The sequence below is a fragment of the Benincasa hispida genome, chromosome 12 (assembly GCF_009727055.1).
Source record: "Benincasa hispida cultivar B227 chromosome 12, ASM972705v1, whole genome shotgun sequence".
NCBI lineage: Eukaryota > Viridiplantae > Streptophyta > Magnoliopsida > Cucurbitales > Cucurbitaceae > Benincasa > Benincasa hispida.
The window spans coordinates 70,238,779-70,261,824 of record NC_052360.1 but is presented as its reverse complement, the minus strand read 5'-3'; the positions used below and the strand labels follow the sequence as shown (position 1 = coordinate 70,261,824).

Genomic DNA, 23,046 nt, shown 5'->3' with positions numbered 1-23,046 from the left:
ATAATAAATAGATATTAAAATAAAGCATAATATAAAAATAAAAAATAAAATAAAATAACAAAATATGAAATAATGAATTTCTCTAAAATCTCCACTTTCTCCAATTTTTATGGATTTTGCCTAATGTGTAATGTTGAGACACATGGACAACACTTTAGAAAATGAGGGCATGACACATGGTCAAAGGACACTAAACATGAACATCTAATGACCATCTATTATCATAATATTTATAATGCAATATTCATTAGAAAATTTTATGATAATCACCAATAACAATACCATTATTGCTTCTAAAGATCGTTGGTAATGTGTGGGCATACTTTTGTCATCGGAAATCCAATTTAAAAATTAAGGGTCATTTGGATTGACTTGAGAAAAAAGTATTTTTTTTTTTTAAAAAAAACCATTTTTATTTAAACACTTTTGATCAAAGCTGATTAAAATAAATATTAAAAGTTATTTTAAGTGATTGCCAAACACAACAATCTTGTCTAAAATAACTTAAATTAAACACTTGGAAATATATTTCAAACACTCCCTAATCAACTTTTTAAAACACAAAACCAATCAAATTAAGGGTAATGCAATCTCGAGTTTTTATGAATAATTTTGTGTTATTGCGTTTGTTATCGACGAAAATACTTTGTCGATTTTACAATTCAATACATCAAATTCACAACAAATTTTAGCGAAATAAGGATAAGTTAAATTACAAATTCATAGATTAAGGCATAATTACTGGCAACAAACAGTAGTTTATTTAGTGTAAACATACAATAAATCATACAGTCAAACATTAATGAAAAATCATAAGTTCTCAATAAAGTCTCAAATAACACGTGTAAGTTTTCAATTTCAATGATTATACGATAATATCCTAATATTGTATAAAACAATAAATGCCAAGATCTTTGAACTAGATGATTTTCACAATGACATTAGTTAGAATAACATACCTTGATCCATGATAATGGTCTCGTGAGGGATTGTATTTCTCTCTTAGCCTTCCTTTAGAACTTAATTAGGTTTCTTGATGAGAAAAAATAACCTAATAAGAGTGAGGGAGACTAATCCCTAGGGTTTTATCTTTTATATAGAACACCTCAATGAGGGTGTTTAATTAGGGAATTAGTTTTTGATTACTTCAAAAATTATCTTTTACTTAATTGATCCAATAAAATAATAGGCATACAACATAAAACGGTGCATCAATGACATATAAGGCATGCAAATTACTTTTTGTTATACTAACTCGAGCATCTCTTGACTAGATAATGAAAACACAGACTTAGAGGTCAAAAATTCATATTCACACCTTGTTTTTTTAAAAAATAAAAAAGTTTAAATACTACCTTGGTTCTCATACTTTTGGTTCATTTAGGTCAATCTACTTTTAAATAGTTTATTTTCGTTTTTGTACTTTCAACTTTGGTTAATTTTGATCCTTGAAATTTAAAAAAGTAACTATTTTTATACCTTAAAATAAAAATGAAGGGACTAAAATAATCACTTTTCAAGAGCATAAAGACTAAAATTAATATTTTTAAAATATAAAAATCAAAATTAATCAAAATTGAAAGTATAAATACTAAAATAAATATTTTGAAAATATAAAATGAAAATAAACCAAAATGAAAAGTAAAACGACCACATAATATTTAAATCCAAGTAAAAAAAAAAAAAAAAATTGACAAATATAAGCATCGATTATAAGTTCCCGTATTTATGTTGGATCTAACATGATTTTTGGTAAAATGCCTTGCGGGTAAAGACATCCACGAGAGGGAAAGAGGGCGGTGGGGGGCTAAGTACCAAAATAACGTAACAACTTTTGGGAGAGTGGTGCTGTGTGTTGCTCTCAACTCACTGCTCTGAAGAACCCTAAGCCAAGCCCCGTCAGATCGAAATTCTCAAGCTTCGTAGCCAGATTTCTTGCTGTTTCTACCCATCTCGATGATCCAATTTCTTTGCCTTGCCCCCTGATTTCAATCTCCATTCCTGTTTGTATCTGTTGCACCATTCTTTTCCTAGATTTTTCATTTCCTCAAAAATGGATATTGAGCAGAAGCAAACTGAGTTCATCGATCAGTTTGTAAAACAAGCTTCCTCTCTTAAAGGCTCCGCTCTTGCGTCTGTTGTTACTGAGGCCACTTCTCACCCTTCCCTCTTCGCTTTCTCGGAAATTCTTGCCGTTCCCAACGTCGTCGAGGTTCGAAAATACGGATTACTCTTTTTTTTCCCCTTTACCTTTTGACTGCTAGGGTTATTTTGTGCGAGTTATTATTGGGTTTCTTTTTGTTCTCTATAATTCTTGACTGTTTGATTGGGGAAGAATGTTGCAGGTGAAGTAAGCTCAAAATTTTGAATTAAGTGGGAAAATTTTCGATATATTTGTTTATTTAAATTACTTTGACAGGGATATGAATGATATCTATTGATTGCTCGAGAAACTAAGCCGATGAAGTGTATTATCTTTTATTACTATTATTTTTAATTGATTCAAGCTGAGACAAGTAGGCTACGTAATATCCTTTTGTACCAAAAATGGACGTCTCCGTTTTTCTAACTTATGTTGCCTAAACTATGAGGTGAAGTTAGATTTATGGTACATTTTAAAGTTGGGTGGATGTTAGTTTTGGTAAAAATACCACTTCTGTCTAGAAGAATGAGAACACCAACAAAAACCCGACTTTTAAGTAGGAGCTCTCATTGTCATCAATGGGGGTGTAAGGTGTTAGAAGTTGAATCAAATTGATAGACTTCTGAATTGAACCAATCCATACCCAATAGTTTTTGTTTGGTTAGTTTTTCAACATTTTATGTATTGAATCAAACTGAAACAGATGGATATTACTCTTTATTTTTCGTATAATTCTTATTATTTTAATTATCTATTTACTCGTTATATATCAATACTACATTGTTTTCTGAAAGAAAAAGAAAACTCATTTAAGTTGCTCTATGGTACCCACTGCCACCCTTGGTTCGTTGCAGTCAATCTTCCTCACCTGTATCTTCTTTCGTTTGATCTGTTGCTGCAAGATAGAGATGCAATCTTAGATGGCCTACATGTTCAGCTGACACAAATTCAACGATTAAAGAAAAATACATTTGATAAACACCACAGAGATGTTGAATTTCAAGTTTGCGACTGTTTTCTATGCTCATACAATCGTAATATCATTGTTCATTTATGGTTCTTGGAAGGTGGCTGGCATACAAGCTGCAACTACTACCTACTTCATGAATACACTAAATATCCCATGTCTCCCAACTCAAGGCAGGCAAAGGTTATCAATTATGGTTGGAACGATTACCAACTAAAATGTGTCCTAACTTTGAACTTCTGCCCTCCTGTTATGGGAAGTACCTGTCACTGTAGCTGTAGTGTAGGGTTTATAGGTGTTCATTGGGTAGGTAGAACAATAACCTAAGGAAACTATAGGGAACATCTCATCTCATCAATAGTTGTTCCATGTTTTTCACCTAGAATGCAAGCTAAAGTTTGGAACAGTGGGTTTGGATGGGAACCTTAGGCGATGCATACATATCATTTTAGGGGGAATGTGCAGGAATGGGCATAAGATTATTGTGTTGTGTGATGCAATTTAGGGTGTCAGTGTGTGAATAAGGATGGGAGATGATTTTGTAAAACGGTTAGAGGTTGTGGGCCTAAGAAGATGTATGTTAAGGGTGGGTAATTTGTTAGACATTCAGTCAGTTGTGAGCCTAAGTTGATAGATGGTAACTCAGCTCCTAGTGCTTGTGGTGAGTTCTAAGCCTTTTGAAGTGATTGAGTTGTTTCTTTGACTTTTTGTTGAATTCGGTTCTACTTATTTCATTTGATTAATTTATTTTTATTCTTTGCTATTCTCATCCCTATTAAGAAAATGTGATCTATATGGACCAAAGGTAATTACTCCATAATTTTCTTGATTTTTTTTTAGTGCTTTGGCTACTAGAGTGGTGGAGGTGGTGCCTATTTATTTATTTATTTAAAATAAATAAATAAAGATTAATATTTGTATTTGTTATTTATTTATTTTTAAATGAAATGACCCATTGACGAATGTTTTTAGTGGATTATTTCAACTACTTTGAATTGTAAAATGAAATTATTTTATTTGATGTTCTTCCTTTGCAGTTAGAAGGAACTGAGCATTCTGTATATCTTGACGTGCTTCGCTTATTTGCATATGGAACATGGAGTGATTACAAGAGTAAGAGTTAAAATTTTATAAAATTTGTGGTATAAATTGAGTGTTATCATTAGTTTAATGTGTCTGATGATGCAAAAGGATATATTTTTTTAAATATAAGTTGGTCAAGAATGTTATGACATTTCATTTATCTAATTTATTTTGTTTTGTTAAGAACTTGGACACCCAAATTGACAATTTAAATTTGATGAGAGATTTCTTATGGGAAGGGTTGTCGAAGGAAATGGCCTCACATCTTGTGCATTGGAAGGTGGTTTTCTATGTTGTTGGACCAGGGGCTAGCTGAATGCCTCTGGCGTTTCAATCTTGAAGCTGATACCTTATGGCACAAGGTTATTTGTGTGGTAGGTTTTGCATGGAAGAGTCAACACCTTGGATTGGATATGGCTAGAGGGTTCTTTTTGGTTGGGCCGCATGGTCGTATTCTTTGTATGAAGGCGACTGAAAACCTTGATCATACCCTTCGTAGTTGTGATTATGCTTGAGTTGTTTGGTGTGGTTTCTTCGAGGTGTTTGGCTATGGTTATGTTAGCTTTCCAGTGTGCAGGGAGAAGATTGAGGAGCTTCTCCTCCGTTCTCTTATTCATGAGAAAGGGTTGTTTTTGAGGCAGGTTGAGGTTTGTGCTATTCTGTGGGGTGAGAGAACCAATAGAATCTTCATGGAAGGAGAGATAGTTCAACGATGTGTGGTCCCTTGTTGGATTTTCTATTCTCGGTGTCTAGGCCTCTTTGTAATTACTCTTTAGGTTTTATTACTTGATTGGAGCCTCTTTTTGTAACTTGCTCCCTTTTTGTGGGCCTTTTCTTTTCTTTTCTTTTTCCTTTTTTCTTTTGTTGATTTCTTTCATTTTCTCTATGAAAGTCCAATTTTTTCATTTAAAAAAGATATGTTAACCTATTTAACCTTTGCTTCCATCAATTAATTTTCTTTAGCTACAATTCCGTTGTTATACTTCAACTTCAAACTGTGTACTGTTGATGAACTACATGCAATTCAAGTTTGTCATTGGTATATTTTGCAGGTAATTCCAGCTGCCTTCCAGAATTGGGCTCTGATCAAGCCCTCAAACTAAAGCAACTTACTGTTCTTACATTGGCTGAGACAAACAAGGTATTCATGCTCCACATTTGATCACGTTTCTAGAACCCACTTGAGATATATCTGGCTGATTTGTGGCGCCAAGAAAAAGATATATCTGGCTGATTTAAATTAGTTTGTAGTTCTGTTCTGCCTCACCTTTGAGAATTTAACAACTTGTTGGAGTTGATGTTACAAAATATGGTTGATGGCCTATAGTTGATTGATTCCCTGAGAATGTACCATTGAGCGGGATTTGGTGGTGCAATAGTCTGTGGGTACATTGAAATCTGGTAGTTTAAAAGGTTCTGAAAAAAAAAAACGTTAATTGGGAAAATTATTTTGAAATTTTGAGAACTATTATAAAAAATAATATTTTTTAGAGGGGTTCAGAGCCCTTTGAAGCCTAAGCATGAGCATCAGTGAAGTGAGGTGTAGTATCTTAGAAACAATAAATATTAGATTTGTTAAATATAGTATTTTGAACTATGAGATAAAAAAAAAAAAAAAAGGAAAAAGAAAAGAGAAGGAACCTGGTCTTTGTTTCTGTTCTATTAAACATGAATCTGGGTAGTTTCTAATGAAATTCTTGTTTCCTTTCAGTCTTTCTTTAGCTGCTAACTGTTAGTATATACTCAATATTGTTTCATTTCTCATAGGTTTCTTAAAAAATTCTTTTAGTTGATAATGAAATGTACTTTCCTGGCATTCACCATTAAATTATTTCTCTATTCTGATCATTGATTTCATGCCCAGGTGTTGGCCTATGACCAACTGATGCAGGAATTAGATGTTACAAATGTACGAGAACTGGAGGATTTTCTTATTAATGAATGCATGTATGCGGTATGTTCTACAGTTTGTACTTGATTGATTCTTCTTACTTCCAGTATTAGGATACTAGTACCAATTCGAACTTAATTGATTCTTCTTGGCAGTATTATGATATTAGTACCAACGTGGCTTAATTGATTCTTCTTACCAGTATTAGGATGGTCAAAACAAATCCTTGAACTTAATAAATTAACTTTCTTTTAATCTTCATATGCTTGTCTAGAATACACATTTATCAAATATATATGGATAAGTTACAAGTTTAGTCCTTGAACTTTCAGGTTTGTCTATTTAGTCTGTAAATTTTCAAAAGTTAATATCTATATAAAATTGAAATTGAATATTAGAACCAAAATTAAAAGTTCAGGGACTTTTTAGACACAAAACTGAAAGTTTAGGGTTCTATTAGGCACTCTTTTGATTGTTTAAGGACCAAATAGACACAAACTTAAAAGTTTGAGGACTAAATTGGTAATTTAACTCATATATATTATTTTTCTACAGGAAGGTATATATTATTTCCATACAATAAGGTAATTTAAAGTTGATGCATTTATATCTATAGAAACATGTTTGATGTAATTTAACCTCAATATTTATTGTTTTTATCCTTATATTTTGTTTAGTCTAATTTTTAGAAGTAAATGCATAGAAAATGGTTATACAAACACAACTGTTTTTCTTATGTTTACAGAGTGTTGTCATGTATTTATTGTACTTCATAAGTGTGTCCACCAAGTCTTGTAACATTGTCACGATGTCATTTACGTGAAATTTTAGAGGGCTTAATACCAATTACAGTTAAATGCTGAAAAGTTCAAAATCCTCAGGCTCAGTGGCTCTTTGTACCTACTGGTATCTTAGGATTGGGACTCCCCTCATCCTTGGATTCTTGAAAGGGTTTTGCATAACTTGCTAACCATTAAGATTTTAAGTTTATTGAATTGGTTTCTCATTTTTTTGGGAGGGAGGATAAGCAATGCCCATGAAATATCATGGACAAGGAGTGTATTTCCTGAAAATTTTCTTATTTGCTTTCAGGGTATAGTCAGAGGGAAGTTGGATCAATTGCGAAGGTGCTTTGAGGTCTGTGCTTGTCTTGGTAGACTTGCTTTCAGAATACAGGATAATAAACTGTGACCATTGAAGTTCTTATATGCACATGCAGGTCCAATTTGCTGCTGGGAGAGATTTGAGACCTGGGCAACTTGGAAGCATGATACGAACACTATCAAATTGGTAATTTACTTGTTTATGTTTCATGGGGGCTGGGCCCTTTTAAGGAAAGCACTTGCTCAAGAAGTTGTTTCGTGCATGCCAGGAACGATCAACTGTGGCCTTACCAAGTTTTATCATAAATTGCTGAGATACTAGTTCTTTTGCCACCTCAAGTATCAAGCATTTTAGTATCGTTTGCAACTTCATTTCACATTCTCTTGATTATTTGTAGTTTCATAGTTGTATGTGTCCATGTTTTTTTTTTCCTTTATTTTTTTTAATTTTATTGACTTGATTTCTATATCTTTATTAACAATGAGTTGATTTTATGGCCCTTCCCTTGTTGTCTGCATTTGATTGGGTGGCGCATATATTTGAAATCTGACTGTTTCTGTGTGTATTTAGGTTGACTACGTCAGACAATTTATTGGTCTCAATTCAAGAGAAGATAAAATGGGCCGATAATATGAGCGAATTGGACAAGAAACACCGAAAGGATGTTGAAGATAGGGTGGAAGAAGTTAAGAAATCACTTTCCTTGAAGGTCAGTTGAAATAAGTATCGTCTTAATTGCTGTTGATAGTTGATTACTTTTTCTTTTTGTGGAAAACCAATATTTATTGAGAAAATAATATACAAGGATAGGATGGACGAAGTAAAGGAGTCACTTTCCTTGAAGGTCAGTTGAAATTGAAATATGTTTTGTCTACTGCTTTTGATGGCTGAACACTTCTCTTACCAATATTTATTAAGAATATTATTTTACAAGGATCAATTCTCTTAGAACTAAAATAAGAAAAGAGAATTACATATCTTTGTTTTGAGAGGCTTTGCTGATTTAGTTCTTTTTGGGGAGAGGTTTCTCACCTCTGTCCTCTTTGCCCCTAGGTTGTTCCCCTTTATATCTTTGTTTCTTTCTCTCTCCCCCCCCCCAAAAAAAAAAAAAAAAAAAACCTGAAGCAAAGGTAAAACTAATATAATCTGAAAATTTTGATAACTTTTGTTCTCTGGCCATCATAAAGTGAAAAGCATCCTGTCAAACGCCGCTCTCATCTTATTTGCTTTTTAGAAAATGTACTTTACTCCTTACTAGTTAACTCAGGGAGCTGAAATTTCACACTTCTAACTTGCCTTGAATCTTTTACAAGCCTAACCTCCAATAACATCCCAACAAATCGAACCGTAACTGAATAGAAGAAAAAGCTTCTTTATTACAATTGGCTCAGGTTCTCGTCTTTAGTGTTTCAAGATTCTAATCTCCTAGCATCCCCAACAACCATATTGGTAGCTGAACTCTCACTGGTTTTATTCAAATTTGGTTCTTATATTTTCAATATTATTATATATTGTAGTCCCTATTTTGCATAAAAAATTGTTTTGGTCCTTGATGTTTGGTAGTGTATTGAAGAGAAGTTTTAAGCAGCCACATGAACTTGTATTCTGTCATATGGTTCAAGGCAAAGTTCATGGATCGGTTAATGGAGGTTGTCTTTGGTTATGGTGGCATTGTGAGGGATTACTTGGCGGGATTTTTATTTACTTTATTATCTTTTTTTTTTCTGTGCGAAGTGTTTTCCCATAGGAAAAGTTGGTGTTTGGGATGCAAGTGATATCGAATGCTCGCAAACTGCTGAGTTGTAGCTCTGAAGTTCTATAGGTTGAAGGTCTTCTCTCTTTATTTTGAAAGGTTTTGTTGCAGATAGGTAGACAATCGTCAAGGAGAAATTCAAAGTGTTTTTGCTGTGGAGTTCAAACTTCGAACCACCTTCTTGACCTCCATCTCCTGTTCTCAATCATTTGACATCTCCCTCTATTGTGCAAGTGGTCAAGGAATTCAAACTAGAAAAAAAAGTGATCCTAATCATTTATCCCTTAGATGAATTCCTTGTTTTTCCTAGGGGAAGGGTGTTCGTTGAAGGAGGGTGAGGTTGAGTTTACTTTTGATATTGGGAGCATGAGCAACGGGGCTTTGGTACTAGAGGAACGGTTATTGATTTCTTGGCTGCGCATGCTTTTCAAAAGCTAGGGAAGTAATTTTGCGTAATATTTTTAAGGATACAAGCCCATGGAATACCAAGTCTAACATGCCTCTCAAATTGATCAATCTCTTTACGTAGAGTCCTCACTGTATCAACTAACTCTATGGTTGGAGTTGATATACTCTAGTACCACTTTGATAGAAACTAGATAACCAAAAGAGTACTAGAAGATAAATTAGATTTTGAGGTACTTGGACTCTCCCCTTTTGCTCAAGTTTGAACCCACTAATTGCTTACCAATCTCATCTCACCCCTTTTGTTTATATCCAATTCGTTAACTAATGTCTAATAGACTCTTAGGGGGCATTTGGGACAAGGAGTTGATTATTATAATCCTAGGTTATTATTGTTGGGTTATAATAGTTTGTGTTTGGGGTGTAAATTATTTTAGTTTGGGTTAAAGTAGTATGTATTCGAGGTGTAAACTATTTTAATTTGAGAAGGAAATAGTAAATACTGTGGTAAATAATAATAAAAAAAAATGATGAATGTAAAATAGTAAAAACCGTAGCAAATAATAAATATTGTAATAAAATGAGGATTTTGAAATAGTGTTGACTGTAGCTAATTGGGGACTACAAAATAGTATCTACTGTAGCAAGAGGTAGTTATTATAGTCTGATAGTCCTTGTCCCAAACGCCCTCTTAATACCCTAATAATATTACTACCTCAATTGCATTCCCATCACCTGGGGATTTCAAACTTGAGATAGGAAAGCAGCAAGTATGCAATCATTATGGAATGAAGCATTATTTGAGACTGGTTTGAAACGAAGGCTAAACCATGCAGAAATTCTTGACTGGGACATCCTTAAATCACATACCGTCTTCTATTAGCCTCCATCCTTCCAGAAAAAGAAATGATTATAGACCTTCCCACGCTTATTTTCTTGTTTCTACCGTCTAGTTCTGCAGAAAATGTTGTTTTGATCACGGAAATAGCAAAGCATATTTTAAATTCAAGTCCCAACTGTGACCCTAGCTTTTTCAGTTGGGTGTTCACATTCGAGATAAAATGGTTATCAAAAGAATATTTTGTTTCTGAGATTTTATTCATTATACATTGGAGTGTCAAGTTGTGGTTCTCATTGGCATAACCTAGTGCACCTACAAAGATGTGAAGCTTTCTTGATGTAGAAAAATGAAATTCATTTTTGTGTTTTTTTTAAATGGGAAAATGAATTTAGAACAAAATTACACCATTCTATAACCTCTGAATCATCAATGGCTAAAATATTGAAATAAAATTCGCTGACTCTTTACTCGAATACTGGGATATATTAGTCGATGTGTCTTACTTACATTGTGGCAGAAGTTACAAACTGTAAGCAGGCCAACATTGACATCCGAGAGCATGAGGAGATCTACTCTGAACCTGGTGGAGTAATGGACTACGAGGAAGATCGAAGTCGACCAAAGAGGTAATATTTCACCTTCTTTTGCTGCATTCAAGAAGTCTTATAATGTTTTAAAACATTTAGTCTCAAACTACTTGAATGGAAGGGTCATATTTCTTTTTCGTGCCTGGTAGATCAGCCACTGCCATTAGTTTCTTTAGTTTAAAACATTATATTGCCAATGCCCATTTTGTTTGAGATCAGTTTACTACAAGAAGTTTTAAGAACATAGCTTATTAAATAGATATAATTTTAAGAGGGTGTTTAGCTCACCAACATGAGTTGAGTTGAGTTGGTATAATATACCAACTCATTGTTTGGCCTACTAACATTAAATGTTGGTAGAATTGAGTTGGTATATTTTACCAACTCATCCCAAGTCTCCCTTCCAATGTTTTTAATGGTTTCACCCATCGACCACTACCACACTCCGGGAACTAACTCTGGGCTCCGACAACCACGTCCGATGACAACTCCGGCGACCAACTCTGGGCTCTGAAAACCACCTCCGATGACAACTCCGACGATGAAATCCGGGCTCCGACGACCAACTCGGGGTTTCGACAATCACCTCCGACGACAAACCCCGAAAATCAACTCTAATACTACCTTCATGTGATTAACACTCGGGCTCCGATAGCCACCTCCGACTACAATCTCTGGCAAGAATTATCTTCGATGATCAATTTCGACGACCACCTTTGTCCGACCAATTCCGGGATTTGAAAACCACTTCCAATGACAAACTTCGACAACCAACTCCAATACCACTATGCAACCAACTTCAGGCTCCGACAACCACCTCCGACTACAAACTCTAATGAAAGCATCTTCGATAATCAACTTTGACAACCATTTTCGACTATTATAAGACTGATGGTTGTTAAAGTATGTTGTAAGGTGGTTGCTTATATAAAAATAAAATATTATTTTGTCTACATTAAATGCAATATTTATACGTAAAAAATTGTAAAAAAATATTTTTATTTGATTGAATTCACATTTCAAATGAGTGTTAAGAATATTTTAACGAAAAATAAGTATGTAGTTGAAAAGTATATAACATATAAAAAAACATAAAATGAAATTCTTTTTCCTGGAATATTTTCGAGCAAGATTTAGTGAAAAATAGAGATTTGTTCCTTGGTGATCTTTCAAATTTAGAGGAATTGAAAGTGAAATTGTTGAAGAAATATGGTGACATTCCATTAGCTACTAAGATGATGAGAGAGATTTAATTAAAAAAAATCATTACATAGTAAAAATATAGAGCAACAGGAAGAAGAAGAAAAATAAGAAGATAATGAAATTCATGGAGAAAAATTAGGAATAAAAAGTATTGATTTCTCTTTGGTTTCTCATTTTATTTAACCATATTTCTACCAGAAATGTAATGGGTTAATTGTTGTTCATTGCCTCAAAAAGAAAAAGAAAAGTTTTAACAATTAAAAGAAAAAAATTACAATCCATATTTTATTCAAATAATGATGGGTAGAATTACTGAATTAAAAAGTTTAGTAAAAACATATTATTTAGAGTTCAAAAAACTGTATCACAGACATGAATTCAGGTCAAATAACTCTGCATCTCAAATACAGACATGAACTCCACATACATATGAACTCCAGACATCCTATCTTAACTCAGCATCCCTAACCGTCCCTAAAAAAGAACATTTATGAAAAGCTTTTTGAAGTACAAGACTCAATAAGTTGCAAATAGTAGAGATGTTCTAAGAGCTAAGCAAATTATTTAGTAAGATTTATCTTGGTAAGCTAATAAATTAAACAAAAAGTTGCAAATTGTAGGAGAGATGACCTTAGCTTAACGGTAATTGTTATAACATTCCTCTCTAGAAATTGAAGATTCGATCTCCCATCTCTGTAGTTGTGTACTGAAATAGTAGGTGAGATGAAGTAGGTTGTGTAGGGTTCTAATTTTTCCCAAAATTGTATGGTACAGGAGACGACATCCAATTTCTTAGATATATGCATTGTGGGAGTTGAAGAACAACCTCCTGTAAGATGGGTGTCCAAACAACTGCCTGATTTTTGTTGGTGGCAAGAAAAAACGAAGAAGAAGAATTAAACAGGTGTTGATTTTCGGATTTTGGAGAAAGATGATCTCTCTAAGCCCTTTTATTAGAACGATGATTATGTTACTTTAGGTTCCTGTTTGATAAACAATAGCTTGTCTTTAAATCAATTTAATTCGTTCTGAGTTAATTGGAGAACCGAACAATTATGAATTATCAGAAATGCTGCACATTTTTCACACTTCATTTTCTCTTCGCATATGCATTGGTTGGCTTGGAATTCTATTTAATGTTCTGATTTCTGATACTATAATTTACTTTAAATGCATTGGTTGGGTTGGGTTTTAAAAGAGGTCGTTTGATTTGGTTTTGGTGTTTCTTGTTTTATTTACAAGTCGAAGTCTTTGAGAACCGTTTATATTTCTAGTTTCTCATTTTTCGGAAAGTCCCAGAGTTGTGTCAAATAATCCAGTTTCCTGTTATTTGATTGGTTTGTTTGTTTGTTTTTTCTTTTGGTTTTCTTAGTGGATTCATTGAATATTGGCTTGTCAAATTTGTTCCAGAAAAACATTTTTGAATTCTATGATTCAATAGTGGAAATTTGAAAATATAATTATATACTAATGCAGATATAACATAAAATAGGTTCATAAAATATATAATGCTTGAGATTGAATTGCTTAAAATGTTAAGCTGGTAATATCTTAAAATGATAGATAGATAGATATTTAGTTGAAAGAGCGTTTTTATTAAAATTGTAAAAATGTGAACTTTTGGTATTTGTGAGAAGATATATCTTACCACTAAAAAGGAGTTCAAAGGTAGTCAATAATACAAGGAGAGTCTCTCAGTTCTAAATTTGTAATACTAGTTAGAGAACATTTACAACATAAATTATTATTATTACTTTTATTTGAATAGTAAATGTAAAATATAAAGTATTTAAGAGATAATATCTAAAATAATATATATGATTTATTGGGTTATATGGAATATGAAATGATTCAACAAATATAAATTTCATTATTTTTAAAATACAAATATTGGACATGAAATTTAGCAGTTTTGTAAGAGGCAAAACTTTTTGAAGGACCAATATTGACATTAAGCAAACTTTTTGAAATATGAAAGGTTGAATTTTTTAAAAAAAAATGTCAACCTATGATTATGTTACTAACCCAATAAATTAAGCCTATGTTCGGGAGTAGTTTTGGCATGATTAATATTATTTATTTTTTTCTTTTCTTTTTGAGATAGACCAAGACTACTTTTGTCATTGTCAAAAATCACTTCACCTTAAAATAATTTTGTTTTGTAAATAAACAAAATTAATTTTAGAAAAAAAAATCATTTAAAGTGATTCTAAGAGTATAAAAAAGTGTGATTTTGGAATTTGATTGATAAAAAATCAATAGCGTAATCAATCTTTCCTTAATTTTTCACGATGTTTCCTCGATTTTTTTTTTCTCTAATATGAATAATTCAAAATTCAACATTACTTTTAATTACATGAGAAAATCATATCATACCAATAACATGAGATTATATCATTCAAAATCACTTTTCTTTAATTTTTTATATCCATAGACATGTTAACCCTTGTTTTAGCATGGTATGGTTGTGGGTGGGAGATCCATTATAAGGGGAAAAAAAAGGAAGAAATTGACCCATAGGAACTTCCAAATTTCTAAAAGCATCTTCCACCATCATCTCCATCTTAGTAACTGATTCACTTCTCTCTATATTTCTCTCGATTTTAAGTGGTTGTTCCTCTCCAATTGTTACTCTTTGAAAATGGAAGAAGGGAGGGAGAATTTTTCAATACCCTTTCTTCTTAAAAATTTCTTTTTGTTTTATTGGTTTTTCTAAAACATGTCAGACACTTATTGGCAGAAAAGTTAAGTATGATGAAGGATAGTGACCATATGACCCTTTCCTAAAAACTTATTTTCTTATTGGCCAAGGCCGAAAAGGTACGTATAATGAAGTGATCTTAAGGGTAAAATAAATATTATTAAAAAAATTAAAGCAATGGGGGAGTTAAAAATTCTAATATATATGGTAGAGATTTTGTTTTCAAGAGAAAAATATTATCATAAAGTAATAAACATACGGATTAAACTTATCCCATCAACTAAAAATATATATAATATTTTCGGTGGAATAAAATATTTTTTTACTATGAAAGAAAAAGATAGAAAAAAAATGATAAACCTTATGTGATGATTTTTATCACAATAAAATCTTGAAAATAAACACCTAATGATTAAAAATAAATGTGTATAAAAATAAAATGAATCTCACATAACTAAATCTCTCTAAATTTGAATTTAATACTAAAAATAAAACATTTTTCAAATCTTAAAAAATATCCCTAGAGATTAAAGAAACGGAAACAAAATAATACACAAACAAAATAACACAAATGTGTATATCAAAATAAAATGGAACTGTTTAGATATAAAACGTAATAAACATATTAAACTAAATCACTCTAAATTTGAATTTAGTCAAATAAACATTAAAACATATTAAACTAATTCTCTCTGAATTTGAATCTAGACAAATGAAAAGCAATACTAAAAGAGAGAAAAAAATACGAAATACTTCATTTAATAATCTTAAAAAAATAAATCTTTCTAAAGATTCTCTAGCAGATTTTTAAAAAAATATCCAAATTAGAAAAAATCCTATTAAAACTCTGCATTTCAATAGGAGTTAATTAATTAATTAATTTATTATTATTATTATTTTTTTTTTAAAGCTGTCACTCTTTTCTTTCTCCCATCTTTGCTTTTATTCACACGATGATAACTATTTTTTGTTTTGGGTCTAAAGGAATTAATTTTAAAACGAAAACTTGAAAAGCCATGTAAAATATAAACAAACCTCTAATAGTTGTATGTCCTACTACTCTATAAATAAATTTCTAGTCATTGTATGTCTTGAAACTCTTCTTGAATTTCCTTAGCTTTCAATTCTATCGTCCCATAAAATATAGATCTTATATGTATATGTGGAAATTATATTTTAGTCCTAACGGCGTTTTTGTCTTTTATCAATCTAGAGTTTCTCATTGTTTGGTTATTTATACATGTTCTTGTATTGTGTACTGTATATCTGAATTAAAAATAAAAACTCTTATCGTGGTTTTTTCTCCCTGGTCTAGGGTTTTCCACGTAACTCTTGTGTTTTTTTTTCCCTAACTTTTAAAGATGGTATCAGAGCATGGTGATGAGAACTTAGAAAAGATTCAGTCATCGACTCTAGTAGGGGATGGAACTCCAAGAGAAAACTCTAACAGTACTGAAATTAGGGCTACCGTCGATCAATACCTATGGTCATTAATTGGACCGATTCAGATTCAACCAGCCTTAATCGATCCAGCCGTTACTGCCGTCAGAGGACCCCCGCCACTGCCGACGACGACTTCAACCATACTGCCGCCGTTGCCGTCGAGACTCGACCATCCGCCGTCAGCCCAGCCTAGATACGAGCGTCCGCCGTCGACTTCTATGTTTTCCAGCCGCCGGGTTTTATAGTTGCTGATTCCGCTCCAGATCCCACCGACGGAAGTGTTTCAGGTCAGTCGTTCTCCCTTCCGACGTTACCTAGTTCTGTCTACCCACTCAATATCATCTAGTTTATCCATCTTCGAATCTTCCAAGCCCTCTAAATGTGCCCGATATATCGGTCTACCAGAAACCCACAACGTCATTTAAACCACCCGATCCAACCGAACCCGGTCCAGTCGAACCCGTTCAACCAAACCGGTTCAGTCGAACCCTTTACAGCAACTTCTTGTCTCCCACTATTTTTTCCTCTGGTCAGCCAACTCCTCCTATTGGTTTTCCCACACCGACAGAAACGATATCTTCAGGGTTTATGGGCAGAAACAACTACAACGATTCATGTGGACTGTATTGTTCAATAGCAACTGCAAACCTTTCAACACCAAATTTCTTGCACTTGGAGCAGTTGTTTAGATCTTCGGCCAATCCTTCAATAGATTTTCTACCAGATACATACCCGGGGGTTTCGTTATGTTTAGAAACTCCGGTAACTACTTACCCTACTTTTCCTTTCACAAACATTATGTCTAGGTCTGTAGGCAATTCTTGCAGGAATTTCCATTGGCGAAAAAACTTAATGGACAAAATTATTTTGCTTTGTCACAATTCTTGAGGATGGTTCTCGAGGGCGGCACAAATCGGGTATCTAACAGGGAAAATACCCAGACCAAACCCTGATGATCCTCAGGAACGGATATGGAAGGGGGAGATTCTCTCCTTCGCTCAATTTAATAAATAGTATGGAGCCTTAGATCGGTAAGCCTCTTCTTTTCTCAGCTTCTGCTCGGGATATCTGGGAAGCTGTCCAGAAACTTTACTCGAAGAGAGCAGAATGCTTCACGCCTTTATACCTTGAGAAAACAGGTCATGAGTGCAAGCAAGGGACACTCGACGTAACATCCTATTTCAATAAATATCACTGTTGTGGCAGGAAGATGGATCTATGTCGAGAAATAGTTTGGAATTGCCTAGTTGACGGGGTTCAGTATTCGAAGATTAAGGAGGCTGACCGTGTCTATGATTTTCTGGCTGGCTTAAACTCGAAGTTTGATGATGTTCGGAGCCGAATTTTGGGACAAAAACCAATGTCGTCCTTGATGGAAGCTTGCTCCGAGGTCAGATTGGAAGAAGATCGAACCAGCGCTATGAATGGTACAATGCCTAATACCCTGGACTCTGCTGCGTTTGGAGTCAAGTTATCGGGTTCAGAAAATGACAAACAGAATGGAAAGAACCCTCCAATTTGTGAGCATTGCAAGAAACCATGGCATACGAAAGATCAATGCTGGAAATTACATGGCCGACCTCCAAATAGCAAGCGGCGTCCTCCGAACAATAAATCTAAGTCTAGTCACGCCTTCGTTAGTGAAGCTGTTGATGGTGCCCCTCCAGGGACGAGCCAAGTGGATCTAGGTACGGTCGGAATCGGCAGTATTGCACAGTCAGGTACTCCCCATTCCTTTAGTTTCTTTGCTGAGGGAGATGAATCCTAGATTCTTGATTCTGGAGCAACAGACCATCTAACTGGATCATCTAACCAATTCCTCTCCTATTATCTAAGTGCTGGAAATGAGAGAATAAGAATTGCAGATGGGTCATTTGCCCCCGTGCAGGAAAAGGCCACTTATCCCCACTTCAAGGACTGATTTTGCATAATGTCTTACATGTGCCAAAAATATCCTATAATTTGTTATCAATCAGTAAGTTAACCAAAGATTTGAACTGCAAAGTTGTGTTCTCACCAGATACTGTTTTGTTTCAGGACCTGAGTTCGGGGAAGATGATTGGCACTGCCCGATACAATAGCGGGCTCTATTTTCTTTCCGACAATGCTTCGTTTAGGAGTTTATCTAGCACTTGTTTACTGTCTTCTCTTACTATTTCTGAAACTGATTTCTTATTATGACATTTTCGTCTTAGACATCCAAATTTTCATTATATGAAATATCTATTTCCCCATTTATTTCGTAATGTGAATGTGTCATCTTTGTTATGTGATGTTTGTATCCATGCTAAGTAGCCTAGGGCGTCTTTTACCTCACAACCCTACAAACCTTCCCGGCCCTTCCACCTGATACATAGTGACGTTTGGGGCCCTTCGAATGTCACAACGGTATCAGGTAAACGGTGGTTCGTTACTTTCATCGATGATCACACTCGTCTTACATGGATGTTTCTTCTTACAGACAAGTCTGAAGTGACGACGGTCTTTCAACAGTTTTACATTACCGTCGAAACCCAGTTCAATACCAAAATCTCCGTTCTTCGAAGTGACAATGGGCGTGAATTTGTTAATCAGACCCTTCGTGAGTTTTTAAACTCGAAAGGAATTGTCCACAAAAATTTCTGTGCCTATACACCTTAGCAGAATGAGGTGGCCGAACGGAAAAATCGCCACCTCATTGAAGTAGTGCGATCCCTCATGATACCTGCATCCTTACCCCCTTATCTATGGGGGGGATGCTGTTTTTACTGCAGCTCATCTCATAAATTGGATGCCCTCCCGTGTGCTCAAATTCCAAACCCCCTTAGAACATTTTAAAGAATCCATCTCGTCCACTCGCCTTTTCCCTGATGTTCCTCTTAGAGTTTTTGGGTGCACCTTGTTCATCCATAATCATGGTCCTCACCAAAGTAAATTTGCTCCTAGGGCCCAAAAATACGTCTTTGTTGGTTATCTGCTCCATCAATGGGGCTACAAGTGCTTTCAGCCTTTCTCTCGAAAGTATTTTGTCACCATGGATGTCACATTTCTGGAGGACAAGCCATTCTTTCCCCTTAGTCCTCTTCAGGGGGAGACTTCGAGTGAAGAAGCTAACACTTCCACCTACTCTGTTCTCTTAGACTTGTTTCCCAAACCTATCCCTGAAACAGAAACAAATGAACATATCCTTCCTACAAAACAAGTGCCTTGGATAACCTACTATCGAAAGTATCTCCGAAAGGAAATGGTTCCTGAAATTGTTTCCCCTGTTGCTTCGTCGGAAGGTGTTCAAGAGTCAGAACTGAAACCGGCTCAGGTCAAGGTACCCCTAGTCATAATGACAATGAGTATGTTGAAGGTGATATAGGGGACTCAGGTGAAGTCAGAGATGATGACAGTGCAGTCAGGGATGATGGCAATAATGAAACGCCCAGTGGTGCTCAGGGGACTGCAAATGAACAACAGTTAGGTATAGATCAACAGGTTGACAAGACCAATGAGATTGAGGTTGATGCTACCTTGGATTTACCGATAGCTCTGCGAAAAGGTACTAGGTCGTGCACCAAACACTTTATGACAAGCTTTTTGTCTTATAGTAACCTGTCTACGAGATTTTCACCACTAGCCTGGATAATGTGATAATTCCGGACAATGTGCACAAGGCTCTGAAAATTCCTGAATGGCGAGGTGCAATTATGGAGAAGATGCGGGTCCTTGAGACTAACAAAACATGGAATCTGGTTAGTCTTCCGAGAGGGCAAAAAATCGTAGGGTGCAAGTAGGTGTTTACTGTCAAATACAAGTCAGATGGAACTCTCGACAGATATAAGGCCAGATTGGTTGCAAAAGGATTCACTCAGACGTATGGAGTGGATTACTCAGAAACCTTCTCACCTGTGGCAAAACTTAATACTATTCGTGTCCTCCTTTCTGTGGCTGTTAATCAAGACTGGCCTCTCCATCAGTTGGATGTGAAAAATACGTTTATGAATGATGAACTGAGAGAAGAGGTTTATATGAACCAACCTCCAGGTTTTGAAGCCCAGTTTGGCAATCAGGTGTGCAAATTGAAAAAATCCTTGTATGGACTGAAGCAGTCCCCTAGAGTTTGGTTCGCTCGATTCACCACCTTTATTAAATCTAAGGGGTTTGTTCAAGGGCATTCAGATCATACCTTGTTCACTAAAAAGTCAGCACCAGGAAAAATAACAGTATTGATTGTCTATGTTGATGATATTATACTATCAGGAGATGATTCAGCAGAAATTGACAGGTTGAAACGACGAATGGCAGATGAGTTTGAGATAAAAGATCTCGGCACCTTGCGATATTTTCTAGGAATGGAGGTAGCAAGATCAGTAGAAGAGATCTCAGTGTCTCAGAGGAAATACACACTCGATTTTTTGAAAGAAACTGGAATGACAGGGTGTAAACCTGCGGATACACCTGTAGAAGCCAACCTCAATCTGATAGAGTCAGCAGATGATGTTTCTGTGAACAAAGAAAGATAAACGGCTTGTGGGGAAACTGATATATCTGTCACATACCAAACCTGATATATCATATGCAGTTAGCTTGGTCAGTCAGTTCATGCAGGCTTCTTGTGAAAGACACATGGAGACAATCACACGCATCTTGAGGTATCTGAAGTCTTCTCTTGGAAAGGGCTTGGTTTTCAGAAAGCATGATGAAAGGTGTATCAAGGCCTACACAGATTCTGATTGGGCCGGTTCTGTTACAGATAGGAAATCTACCTCAGGATACTGTACCTTTGTGTGGGAAACTTAGTTACCTGGAGAAGTAAGAAGCAAAACGTCGTGGTTAGAAGTAGTGCCGAAGCCGAATATAGGGCTATGAGCTTGGGTATATGCGAAGAGATTTGGTTGAAGAAGGTTTTGGTAGATCTACATCAAGAAAGTCATGACCCGATGAGACTTTACTGTGATAACAAGGTTGCCATTAATATTGCACACAATCCAGTTCAACATGACAGAACCAAACACGTTGAGATTGACCGACACTTCATCAAAGAAAAACTGGATAACGGTAGCATTTGCATTCCTTATGTTCCGTCCAGCCAACAAGTTGCGGATGTTCTCACCAAAGGGTTACCCAGACAAACTTTTGACACCTGTGTTAGCAAGTTGGGTCTCATTGACATTTGCGCCCCAACTTGAGGGGGAGTGTTGAAATTATATTTTAGCCTTAAGGGCGTTTTTGTCTTTTATCAGTCTAGGGTTTCTCATTGTTTGGTTATTTATACATGTTCTTGTATTGTGTACTGTGTATCTGAATTTAAAATAAAAACTCTTATCGTGGTTTTTTCTCCCTGGTCTAGGGTTTTTCACGTAACTCTGGTGTTTTTTCTTTTTTCCTTAACTTTTCAAGAGTATAGATGAGATATCTTCTTTGATGATGCATTTTTTTCTTGTTAAATGTGTAGAAATTGATTTATGAATTGCCCCACTTAAATAAGAGTCGAGGGTATGTTTCAAACACACATGTAGTTATTATTAAGAGATACTAGAGTGAGAAGGTGTGTTTTGATTTGCTGATTTTAGATTTGCCCTTAAATAGGAGTTGAGGAAAAAATAGAAATATTACTAAAAGTGGAGGGCAAAATGAGGAGTTGAAGATTCTCTCATTTTGCCACATTTAATGCAATATAGATTTAGTTGAGAAAATGTTTTTTATGTTATGTAATATTGTAAAAGTGTCGATCTTTCTATATTTGTAAGACAATCTTTTAGTCTTAAAGAAATTTATATCCATATCTATAATCTTTCTATAATCTATAACATATATAAATGATGCTAAAATGAGATAATTTTTATCTTCCCTTTTTGCCCTTACTTTTTTCAAAGTACCTATTCTATCCTTATACCCATTCGTTCTAAACCCACATTCTTGAAAAGACATCTCATCCATTAAAAAAATGCAAATCTTAACAATATGATGAAGAGTTATTACATGTTCTAAAACCACTTTTTTTGGAATATACCTCATCATGAAAGATCTAAATCCCAACAATATAATGAAGAGTTATAAATAGAAGATTACTTGGGAAAGTAACATAAATTTATATTGTCTTCCAAATATCTCTCAAAAGAAACTTTGATGTGGTGATGATCGTCATAGGAGAAATCTTTACCGGGATGAGTTTTTTTCACGAGGCACATCATGAGTTTTTTTTTTTTCCTTTATTGATATTTTTTTTTCTTTTGCCAATTAATTCAGATGATTAAACGTAAAACAAATGGTTTTTAAAATCGGTCATGAATGGATAGAAAATTGCTTGGAAAATTTAGATCATCTTCAAAATATCTCTCAATGCTAGACCAACAATCTTCTAAAAGAAACTTTTGTGGTGTGGTGATGGTTGTCAAAGTAGTAATTTTTGTCAGCGTAAGTGTTTTTATGAGGCACATCATGTCACCCAATAACTTTTTTATTCAGCGATTAGTTATTTTTTCTTTTGTTATTGTCTAACAAAAAAAGAAAAGTTATTTTTTCTTTATTCATATTTGTTCTTTTGTCAATAAATTTAGATGATTAAACTTAAAATGAATAATTTCTAACATTGGCCATGAATGAAAATAATTCATGTGATTAACTAATGATGTTTGTTTGTTTTTTTATTTTGGATTTTTTTTTTATTTGAAGGCATTTGATTGAGAGGATTATTTATCTATCTCACTTGCCACAAATTTGGAGGGGTAATCCACAACTCCTATAAAATAGTTTTTTCCTAAATATTTTAATATAAACTTCTTTCATAAATGTTTGCAAGTTTCTCCCCTATGTGTCTATTGATCTCACGAAAGATGTAAGTGTTTACCTAATTGTATTTACTTTTAGTGTTGGATTCAATTTAGGGTGAATAAAATAAGCACTTTTAAAAAATATTTAGGAACTAAAACGATCGTTTTTAGTTTAGAGATCAAAA

At 34.3% G+C, this 23,046-nt stretch overlaps 1 protein-coding gene across 3 annotated transcripts; it reads left to right on the top strand.

Moving 5' to 3' along the window:
• Positions 1-1,752: 1,752 nt before the first annotated feature.
• LOC120092973 (COP9 signalosome complex subunit 7) lies at positions 1,753-13,070 on the top strand. 3 transcript variants are annotated; one of them, XM_039051243.1, is made up of 10 exons: positions 1,753-2,212; positions 4,148-4,223; positions 5,246-5,334; positions 6,058-6,147; positions 7,177-7,221; positions 7,304-7,374; positions 7,759-7,897; positions 7,999-8,032; positions 10,705-10,813; positions 12,752-13,070. In XM_039051243.1, the coding sequence occupies exons 1-10, from the start codon at positions 2,054-2,056 to the stop codon at positions 12,771-12,773; spliced, it is 834 nt and encodes a 277-aa protein (XP_038907171.1). In that variant the 5' UTR covers positions 1,753-2,053; the 3' UTR covers positions 12,774-13,070. The 3 variants fall into 3 exon arrangements, with proteins under 3 accessions (XP_038907171.1, XP_038907172.1, XP_038907173.1); XM_039051244.1 differs by lacking the exon at positions 7,999-8,032 and having other exon boundaries at positions 1,755-2,212; positions 10,725-10,813; XM_039051245.1 differs by lacking the exon at positions 7,999-8,032 and having other exon boundaries at positions 1,755-2,212.
• The last annotated feature ends 9,976 nt before the right edge of the window (positions 13,071-23,046 follow it).